This window comes from Netta rufina (assembly GCF_964035555.1).
Source record: "Netta rufina genome assembly, chromosome: 17".
Taxonomy (NCBI): domain Eukaryota; kingdom Metazoa; phylum Chordata; class Aves; order Anseriformes; family Anatidae; genus Netta; species Netta rufina.
The window spans coordinates 4,875,954-4,887,174 of NC_140141.1; the positions used below are offsets into that span (position 1 = coordinate 4,875,954).

At 42.8% G+C, this 11,221-nt stretch overlaps 1 protein-coding gene across 3 annotated transcripts in view; it reads right to left on the reverse strand.

Moving 5' to 3' along the window:
* DGCR8 (DGCR8 microprocessor complex subunit) overlaps window positions 1–8,730 on the reverse strand; it is a 26,070-nt gene extending 17,340 nt beyond the window's left edge. For all 3 annotated transcript variants that reach the window (XR_014618925.1, XM_084297304.1, XM_084297303.1), the window contains exons 1-4: window positions 8,638–8,730; window positions 2,787–3,796; window positions 2,180–2,342; window positions 552–694 (exon numbers count right to left, since the gene is read on the reverse strand). Coding sequence is in view for 2 of the 3 variants with exons in the window: in XM_084297304.1 (XP_084153430.1) it covers window positions 552–694; window positions 2,180–2,342; window positions 2,787–3,509 (1,029 nt within the window). In the remaining variant the exon portion in view is untranslated. The remainder of the gene's footprint in view (window positions 1–551; window positions 695–2,179; window positions 2,343–2,786; window positions 3,797–8,637) is intronic.
* Window positions 8,731–11,221: the final 2,491 nt, after the last annotated feature.

Here is an 11,221-nt window from a genome sequence, read left to right on the forward strand (position 1 = left end):
CTGTGGTTTCTTGGCACTGCGAAACACTGACAGTAACCTTCAAAGCATGTTTCCCATTTTAAGTCTAAACTATGTTCTGCTCAATTACAAGCAAATACTACATGCTTTCATAAAATCCATTGACCTTTCTTGGTGTTTAAGTCTATGATATTAAATCAACTCTCTGCAGATTCCTTTGGTGTATGAAAATCACGTGCCTGCTTCTGTACAGATAGACCATGAAACACATCTCAGGCTTATTTTCTGGCTACAAATAAACAATCTGAACATATTTCATAGTGGAATAAAAACAACATTTTGCAACCATATTCTAGAACAAAGATGGCACAAAATAAGATCATCTCATTCACTTTAACTGCTCCAGCTCATTGCAAAAAATGGAAAACCAAACCACCATAGGAAAGATCATACTTTAGAAACAGAGTTTATTTTTGAAGTACCATAATTCTCACACTGGAAGCAAGCCTGCCAAAGCAGAAAAATATTCAACTGTTTACAAGAACACGCCTCATTTTAAAAATCTTGGTACGTAAGTAATTGACAGTTCTTACCCTTATGCTTCCTGTTCCCAAGAAATAAGGTCTAGACCAGGTGACAACTCTAGATTCTCTGTGCAGATATACAGGAATGCCTGAGTTATGGAATGTCATGATCCATCCATCTGGCAAAGGTTCTGTAGGAGGGCGACCACGACCTTTAAAGCAAAGAATAACTTTAGACTTGAATAGACAGCTTAGAAGAACAGAAAAATAAGCAAGGTTTTCCTTTTTATTGCTTTCTCTATCTCAAAGCATAAAATGACATTGAAACAAGAATAAAAAAGTTTTGTAGAAAGATTTTGTTTTGCTTTAATAAGAAGGTATATGCTTCTAGCCCACGTTAAATCCTGCCAAATTACATATTCCATTATATTTTCAAATGAAAAGCAGTAGCAGCACTGATTTTTTACACAGACTGATTTGTTCATTTCACCAGTGAACTTCCACCTCAGTCTTCTTTATGTCAATATATGAACACAAGCACCAATACATTCAGTGGAAAAGCTGCACTTCCTTTTGAAACATCTTCAGTGTAATCTTCTACTTTTCTCAAACACTCAAGGGATAGGTGGCTAACTCCTATTTCAGCATCTCAATACTCTATTTCAATGCAGCTTTTTCTTTGATAGCTGCAAAGAGCTATTTAAGAATCAGCTTGAAATATATATATATTTTTAAATATTTTTAACATAAGTACAATACCAACCAGAATGAAGTCTTCAAGCCTATATACTTAAATATCTTAGCCATCAAAAATATTACTTTTTACATAAAACATGACTGAAATTTGGGTACAATAAGCCAATATGAGGACCCACACAGCAAAAGAAGTAATACTGCAATAAAATGCTTATGCTCACATTCAAGGGAATACATGGTTTTACTCATTTTTACTCCAGAAATTAGAGAATGGTCACACTCCTTTCTACATCAGAAATCATGAGAACAGACTCCTCTTAGCAGAGAGCTTCCTGGCAATCCTGTATTAATACAAAGCTTTGGAGGGAAGAACCATTCTGTTTCTTATTTCAGAATACAGTGAAGCTGTAACACACTCCTCCCTGGAGCAGGTTCAAAGCTTAATTCTAATTCCAACTATTTTCAGTTACATTGTTCTGGACTGATTTGCATTCTCAGCTCTTTTCTATTACTAAGTTTGTAACACATGATGAACCTTGAAAAACTTAACTCACTGACTTTTGTAATTGTGCATGCAGTACTGGTTAGAACTAAGACTTCACATACAACAATTTCAGCAACAGAAGTTATCTAACTGAAGTAGGAAGAATCCCACATCAGTTCTCACCTATTTCAGAGAGGAAAAAAAAAAAAAAAAAAAAGATCCTTGTTCACCTCCTCAGTGCTGAGCTAACATTCTTCCTAGTTTTCCACCCATCCATGCACCAAAACACATTCATGTTACATATAACATAGGAAGATAAGTACCATCCTGAAACATCAGCTTTACTCTATAGGAATATGAAAATTACATCCTACAGTAAGAAGCCTTCAAACAATAAAACTGTGTAACATATCCACTATCTGACCAGAATTACTATCCTAAACTTTGCTTGTGTATTTTTGTTCTGCATACATAAGCCACACAAAGATTTACAGGTAATTAAAGAACATCAACTTACTTTTAAGTACAGTTTTAATTTTGGTCATCATTGGCTGCACGCTTGTTTCTCCATCAGACTGGTGATCGCTTTCACCACCATATTTCTCGTTTTCTAGTCTCCTTGTTTTGGGTGCACGAAGACCCTCTTCCAGTAGAGCATCCACATCATTATCAAAGTCATCCTGAAAGAAATGTCATCAGATACTATCCTCCTGGGGCCTACTAACTTCCCTTTCCCCTCGAAAAGAAAAGATATACGTTATCTCTACGTTATTCCATACAGAGAGAAACTAGACATTTCCAATGATCCCAGTAAAGACTGAAAAACAAGAAAATAAGTTTTCATAAGTGAGTATTAGCATTTTTTCACAATAAAGTGATCTGCAATTGCATAAGAAGCCTTTTTAATGTTATTTTAAAACACCATTATAGAAGACACCACACAACTCAAATATTTTATCAAGATAATTTAAGAAGTTTTGGCAAAGTTCTGTTCTTTGAGAATTTTGCATTTCTACTCAAGAAGTGCATATTTTTAGAAGAGGATATCTCCAGTGAGTATCTTTGCATGTATTTTTCTAGCTACCTGGAACCCTCTTGCCCATCAAAGATGTGCATTTACTTACCTCATATGAGTAATTCAAGGTTTCTTCATCCACTTTATCCCTTTGAACGATTGCTTTAGATGTGAACCCTCCGCCTTCTTCATCTATTTCCATCAAGTTGTCCGTAAAATCTTCTAGCTCATCCAGAACTGCATATTCTACTCTCTTTTCCTGATCAACATCATTTTCATCATCCTTCTTGTCATCATTTTCACCCCCTATTCCTACAGCTTTCCCATTACTACCACCAAAAGGACAAACATGCAAATCCCCATTGACATTATTAATACCAAAATCTGCATCTGCCTTATAATCCTGCTCAATTCCAGTGTAAAGAACTTTCCTATCTTTACTTTTGCAGCTTTCTGTAAAGCTAACGCTAATCTTTACATCTTTAAGCAACTTAAGATCTGGGGTGAACTTTCGAACTGAAGGTGCATGACGAGCAGTTCTTGGGCTTTGGTCACTATTGTTAGGGTCTATTATAAGACGACTTTTGTAGCAGGCAGATCCCTTTGTGAGAAGCTGAGTTCTGCAGATACTGTGCGTGTCCCCAGCAGGGGTATCTGACTGTCCATCACCACCAGAGCCAACGTCCATTACCTCTGCGTCACTGGACGTTTGCAGGGGAGGTGGTGGAGGCTGTTCGTTAGGCGGCAGAGGTGGGGGACAAGTGTGATTCTCCACATTCATTTCTCTTGCAGGTTCTTTAGGGAGGGGTGGTACATTTTCATATTTCTCCATTTTTAAAACTGCAAAACTACTGTTTAAAAAAGAAACAATGCTTTAAATAAATGTTTATATCTATATTCCTAACATGCATAAGTCCATCAAGATTGGTTTATCATGTTCTATTCAATATGCAACACTGATGATTCAGTTAAGCTGACTACATTGTTCTTTTCATTAATGTAGACAGCTTTCAGAATCACTGTCTCAATTATTGGAAATCACAATGCATTCAGCTTAAATAGCTGAAGACTAAGACTGCATCTTCACTGGACAAACAGGTCTCCCTTTCTTCTTTCAACCTACAAGAAGAAAAAAAAAAAGATATTTGTTACAAAAACAAAATGGAAACATTATCCCAGGCAAAAAAAAAAAAAAAAAAAAAGCAACTCCTTCCCATATTAATTTCAATTAGAAAAAAGTAACATTTTCTAGTGGGAAAAAAAAAAAAAGCGGGGTATCTTGATACCATTCTGAATGAGGCTGAAATGAGGTTGTTTTTACAATTTTCAACTTTTTGATCTGTATGCCAGCACAAGAATGTGCTAACACAGAGTTGCCTGTATAAACTGTCGACCATCTCTGCTTGTTTAACAAGCGGGGCATTAAACATTGCTTTTGCAAGGGCCAGACTAAAAACCACGCGTTTTAAATAACGTGAGAATTCCCCTAAATAACTTGGTATTCAAGCCATACTTACCCACACAGCAGAAAGGATAATTAACATACTTTAAGACAATCCGAAAAACTGACAAGCTTTTAACATCTATGGTCTTGCAAGATGCATGGCTTTTTGAAACTTTAGGGTGTTTTTAAACCTTGCTTCAAGTTTTAATAGGATATCTCCTGACTTACTAGAAGTTCATGCAAAAACAATCTCTAGATGAGGAGATACGAAGCTTTTCATCCTCTACTCCGTACTGGAGTACATACATGGGAGTATATATTTGTTATATCTGAGGAATTTAGGCCTAGATACAGTGTTAAAATACAAATTAATTTTGGAAGGCATCTAGCAGCCAATGTTTTTTGTAACTCATCCTGGCAAAGACATTCAATTGTTTTAGGTTAGTTGCATGGTTTATTTTATTTTTTCTCTCTCCATTAAATGGGTTCCTTTTAAAATGGTTATGATGGATTCTTCAGTTAAAATTTAGTCATCTGTGCAGGACTATAAGCACATGAGAAAAGGAAGTGGATGTTTCATTGTCATTTCTTACCTGATATTTTGGTTTCTCCAAGTCCCCCTAAGCTACCCCAAACTGGGTTTAAATCTTCCTACCAGCTAGAAATAAACTAGTGTTGCTCTGCCTAAGACAACCGTCTGAAACTGCTCTGATCAAACCATTTCCAGGTAGCAGAGACGTTCTACCCGCCGTATAACATTTGAAAACAACCAGGCAGAACATCTGGGTTGTCATGAGGGACTTTGAAAAGCCAAATACAATTCTCCAGCGTATCTCTACACCAATCCAGACAGAACAAATTTCGACAGCAAAGTTCAAACACCAACTGGGGCAAGGCAGGAAGCTAGGTATCAACGGTTATGATAGGTTTGATTCAAATTCAACAGCATACAGAAGCCACCTACCTGGAAGCTGGAAGAAAGCAAAGCATACATGAGCTCAAACTCTTATTTAACTGATTTGGCAATAGAAGAGTTTTGCTGAGGCAGCAGAATGGGGGGGGCGGGGCGGGCATAATATACTCAAAATTGTGATACATTTACAACATTGAGCTTGACATGCATTGTAGACTTACTAAGGAAGAAGACTCCCTCTTGATAAAAGCTATAAAGCCCAACTTCTCCAATATAAAAGATACTACCTTCTAGAATGAAAACAGCTCACTCACCAGTAAGACAGGCATTCTATGAATTTAAAACCATTCCATCCTAAAAGACAATCATACAATCACCATAGAAGTGACCAATTCTTTCTTTCAAAAGGTTCTGAAACACCTCATGTTGCACAGAATACCTCCGGAAATATATTTATCTTTTCTAGTATCTTTCCTCATCTTCAAATAAAAAAAAAAAAAAAAAAAAGAAGCATGGCAAAGGACAAATTCATAGGTTTTCTCTATAATAATCCATTAGTGTCTTCATTGTTAACTCTGAATAAAGAGTCAAACATCACAGTAGAAGTTCAGCAAACCCTAGAAATTAAATACCTAAAAAATCTTAAAATTTTTTGAAGACTCTTGAAAAGAGTAAGCTGAAATAATATATACAAATGAAATCTTAAAGCTGGTGTTCTAGAATCTGACAGAGCTACCTTCCCACATGATCAATGAGCTACCTTGTCCAACCAGAAAAACTATCTGTGACCAGTCGTAAGACAGGACCATACATACAGTTTGCCCATCCCTGATACACATCCTACTCCTACTCTAAAGACTGTTTTGACACCACCAATGTCAAAACATGAGGAAAATTATCTTTACCTACCTAGCTTGCTTTGGCAGTCCTCTCACACTGCACCTCTGCTCTGTGCAGAAAAGGTGTCTTGTTATTATATTCAAGCACTATTCACAACGCCCTTCCCTTCTTGTTGGCCTTGAAGCAATGAATAGCATACCGAATCACTGCCAGCCATTGTCTACCAGTCAGCACACACGCTGTGGCCAGAAGTAGTACTAGATCAAGATGGGTTTCAACTAGCGTTTGTATTCCTGGCCATAGAACTGCTGCATCCCTAGGGTAAGGTAACAGAGTCTGGCAGCTCTACAGTTACAACAGGCTACAATACCTTCCTCTAACCTAGAAAAAAAGATAAAACAAGCAAACAGGAAGAAGCAGAGTTAGACGGGTCTAATTCCTATCTACTTTCTTGCGAACTTATAGTATGTCTTTTATGTTGGAGACAAAAAAAAAAAACAAAAAACACACAAACCAAACCAAAAAAGCCAACACCAGTAAGGATTTTCCCTCAGATATCAGGTGTTTTAAAAGAAAGTGAAAGGGGAGTAAAACACAAAAGGATGAGTTATATGAGCCTGAAGGTCAGAAACAGCCAAGTGGACCTCAGATAAGGCAACCAAACAACCAAGTCTGAGCACACTAGGTTACATAGCACTAGAACACCACAAAATAGCTCACCTATTTCCATGCTTAAGTAACTTGCTCTGAAAAAACACATTTTATTCTCCAAGGCTCTACTACATGCCATCAACCGTTTCCATAAGAAATCCTTAAAAAGATACGGGACGTTATGGCCAGCTACACCAGCTGGTACAACACACTGAAGCAGCTCTGGATGAAATGCAGGAAACATGAAGGCACAGCTGATGTTCTGCAGATCACCAATAAATGGAAATGTCACATTTTTTGATTACCTTACTTTTTATTTTTCTAGATCATTTGAAAAGGTTTTATAGCAAAACCAAACTCAAGGAAATAGATACATGGTCAATGTTTAAATGTTACAAAGCAAGGTGCTTAAGTCCCAGCAAAAGCAGTGCGCTGCAAATACTTGTCGTGGCTTGGTTGTGCTATAGTTGTTCTTCAAAAGCAGAAAGAAAAAAATAAAACCAGCCAACTTCTATGTTTAGTAAGTACCATGCCTATTCTCTCAATCCGTACAGACGGATCATAACAAAAAGCGCACAGGAAAAAGGACATCTCTGTTTTCAAAGAGAAAAACAGAACGTTAACATTTGTAACCAGCACTGCCCAAACCGGGAGGAATTCCCTGCTGCTGTGCTGTTCTGGGCAGTCCTATAAGCAACTTCAACAAAGAACACATGAATACCTGCAGCTGCTACCGGAACAAGGAACAGTGTATCACATCTTCTCTTCAAGAAGCAATTTTCTAAAGAAATTGGTTTCATTGTCAGAAACTGCTCACTTCACATTTAATGGACCCCAAAAAGAAGACCGGCTCTGAACAAACCCTCCTGATTTGCCACCCAAACATAAAAGCTTCATCCTCGTCCTCTGGCTCCAAATGGCAAGCCTGCAGAGCACAAGTTATAAGGCAATGACCACACTTAAAGATCTGCTCAGCTTTAACCTTTCTCAAAGCAATTCCTCACTCACAATCACTTTTTTCACATTATCTATATATATTTTTTTTTTTTGCACATACAGCCAAAAATAAGTTTAATCTTATTAATTAGGAACTGTTAAAGAAAAACAAACTCAGGAAACTGAACTCTTTATTTCCAGCAAACCAGCATAGGAAGTATGAAAATCAAAATATTCAGTAAGCTCCTGCTACATGTGAGAAGTCCTTTCTTCCTAATTATCAACTTCAGCATAGAAAAATTCTGAAGAAAACATCCATTTTGTGTAAGCCATCAATGTCGTTTAAGAGAAGTCAGTCTAGTGCCCAGTCATAACAATTGACAGCACATACAGCCAAGGCTAAAGAACTTCTGCAGTTTAACCCATTCCAGAACGAGCAGAGTACACAGGTTGGGAAAGGCACCGTCAGAAACAGCAGAGCAACTGCTGCTTTGATAGCTTAACAAATTTTCTGGCAGAGTTTAGACGGCTTCAATTAACTGTGTGAAAGAGGAAGGAATAAAAGTCTGAAATTCAGGGCTTAGGAAGAATAGGAAAAAAAAATATTCGTGTTATGAATGGCTTTAGCTGTAAAGAACAACAGAATTAAGAACTAAAATCCCCTCGCGCCTTCTAAAAAAGCCACGTAGCAATCCAAGGAAGCTGCCCAGAAGAACCAGCGCGCTCTGTGCTCGCCCAGAATTTAACACAGGCTCACCCCAATGATCCCCGGAGCACGGGCCCAACCCCCCGCCCCTGCCCCCCTCACCCCCGCCCCGTCCAGCTGGGCGCAGCCCCTCGGCCCGGCAGGGCACGGAGAGCCACGGGAAGCGCCCGGCTCCCGAGGGCAGGAGCGAGCAGGAGAGGAAGCGGGGAGCAAAAGGGAGCAAAGTTAGTGGCGGGGCCGGAGCCGGGCAGAGGCCGCCCCAGGTGGCTGAGAAACGGCCCCCGCCGCGCAGCGCCCCGCGAGGCCCCGCCGCCGCCCGCCCTCAGGGTCCCGGCGCCTCAGGAGGCGGCCGAGCAGCGGCCGGGCCGGGGGGAGGCGAGCAGGAAGCGAGGCAGCGCCTCGGGCGCCAGCCGCCCGCGGAGAGCGGCCCGGCGGGCACCAACGGGGTCCCGCCCGCCGCCCGCACCCACCTGGGCCATGCCGGGACGGGCCGAGGGGAAGGGGGGGGATGGGAGGGCGCCGAGCAGCGGCCGCCTCACGGAAGCCGCCCCCCGCGCCGCGCCGTCGCCGCCGCCATCTTTAAACGCCTGCTCCCAGCGGCTCCGCTCCGCGCAGGCAGGGCTCGGCGCGCCGCGAGCCAATCGCGTTGCCGCTCTCATGCGTGACGGGTTTGAAATGGTAGCGCCAATTGGGGGAGCGCCGGGCACGTTAAGTAGGTCGGCCAATAGCGAGGCGGAGGGAATACGCACTCACGGTATCAGGCCAATGGGAGGGAGGCGAGGGCGGGCCGAGGCGGAGGGCGGGTTCCTTTGTCCGGGCCCGGGAAGGGCCGGCACCGAGGTCTGAGAGGGCGCCACACGCGGCCCCGGCCCGGCCCGGCCCCTCCGCGCTGCCCGCGGCCTGAATGGGGGCAGAGCCTGGTGCAGGGCGGACAGCGGCTGCTGCCCGCCATAACCTGACAGGAGAGCACTGCCATCCCTGCCCACAGCCCCCTGCCCAGAAATACAGAGATACAATAACAGCGTTATGCACCTACACTTCAGACTAAGATAATGCGCAAAATACCACATATCACTATAGGATAGTGTTATAAATGCAGTCTCAACTCAATCTGAATTTTGTAATATTTATAAAACAAATATTTATAAAAGGTATAAAAGGCACGTAAACAGCGCTGGGTGTGCGGGGAGTCTACGCTCCACCAACACGCACACACAACCATCAAACATTCTAAGTATACAGAACATCGCTTTTACATACTCAACCCAAGTATGCCTATACATATGTACAATCAGAAAAGGTAACAAACAATCCTTTAAGTTCCATGACTTAAAAGTCTCCATTTTGCATTCCTTTTGAACAATACGTCTCGCTCTAAGTTGTCAAGCAACTCGGTCTTCAGGCCTTATGTATCCCGTTCTTCCTGGATCAAAGAAAAGCTTCTTCTCACAGAAGCCACCCCTATGGCCCCTTGCTACCAACACCTTGCCACGTAAACCCACCAGAGCAACTCTTTCCGTGAAGAAATTTTTCATAATAACCAACCTAAGCCTCCCCTGGTACAGCTTGAGGGTTTTTGTTCTTGTCTTGTGACTTGGGGCTTGGGAGAAGAGAGCGATCCCCACCTCTCTGGAGCCTCCTTTAAGCTTACTGTAGAGCACAGGAAGGTCTCCCCCGAGCCTCCTTTTCTCCAGGCTGAACAGCCCCAGCTCCCTCAGCCGCTCCTCACAAGACTTGTTCTCTAAACCCTTAACAAGCTTCAGAGCCCTTCTCCGGACACGCTCCAGCACCTCGAGGTCTTCGCTGAACACAGTGCTCGAGGTGCGGCCTCACCAGAGCCGAGCACAGAGGGACAACGGCTTCCCTAGTCCTGATGGCCACTCTATTTCTGGTACAAGCCAGGTGCATATATATGTATAGACGTATATATACACAGCACTAGTACATGTTCCTTGGAAAACCGGTCAAAGTCTCTTCAAACCCCGTAAACTGATGGTTTCCTCTAACTGGCACTGATGCTTCAGCTGCATCCTCTAAATCCCATTTTACTGCTTCTGCTTCCTAAGCAGGTGACAGAAACTCCTAACTGGAGAGCAGAGGAGCTGTAGTTCTGTATACAGGAAATATTTGGAAGTTTTGAAGATGCTTCCCTTGCTCAGCGGCCATCCCTATGTTAATCAATCACCCCATCTTTTGCCTTCCAGCAAAAGTCTTGATGCAGTTCTTAAGGCAAGTTATTTCTGAAAATCCTCAGCCACCTCTGTGCACGCCAGACCTTTCATGGCCCTGTGCAATGCGCGGATGGCAGCGATAAATCAGCTTGTGGAACGAATGGCAACGTGTGGGGAAGGAATTTGCAGGTGGCTTCGCGCTGTTTCGCAGGTCCCTGAATTAGAGGTAATGAGGAAACAAGCGGTAGAAACCAAAACTTGAGCAAGGCTGAGATCAAGAATTGGCTACAGTGTTGAAGAGGACCTTTGGGCAAGGGGCGATTGCTGGCTGGCTCCAGGCGCGTGCCTGAGGGTCTCTGACCAACTGTATGATAGATTTGGGCGCGTGGACAGCACGTGGGGCTACGGGGAGAGTACATGTAGTAGTGAAAAAGGGCAATAAACGCCTCCTGTTCAAGAGGCATCGGGAGTCTGTGTCTTGCATCCCTTCAGCAACACAAATATTTGGCTCCAGATCCAAAATGTCATGTATTTGGCAATTTTATTTATGGTAGCACTCCCCACCCCTCCCATCCCCTCTTTTCCCTTCCCTCCACCCCCCTCCCCTACGCTCCCTGTCCCTACACTCTGCTACACTCCCCTCCCCTATCCTACCCTACACTGCCCTAAACTCCACTCCCCTACACCATCCTATACTCTCCTACGCTACGCTACCCTATCCTATCCTCCCTTACACTATCTTCCTCTGCCCTCCCCTGCCCTGCCTGTCCCTCCCTGTCCCTCCCTTCCCCTCCCCATCCCCTCTTTTCCCTTCCCTCCCCTCCCCTACGCTCCCTGTCCCTACACTCTGCTACACTCCCCTCCCCTATCCTACCCTACACAC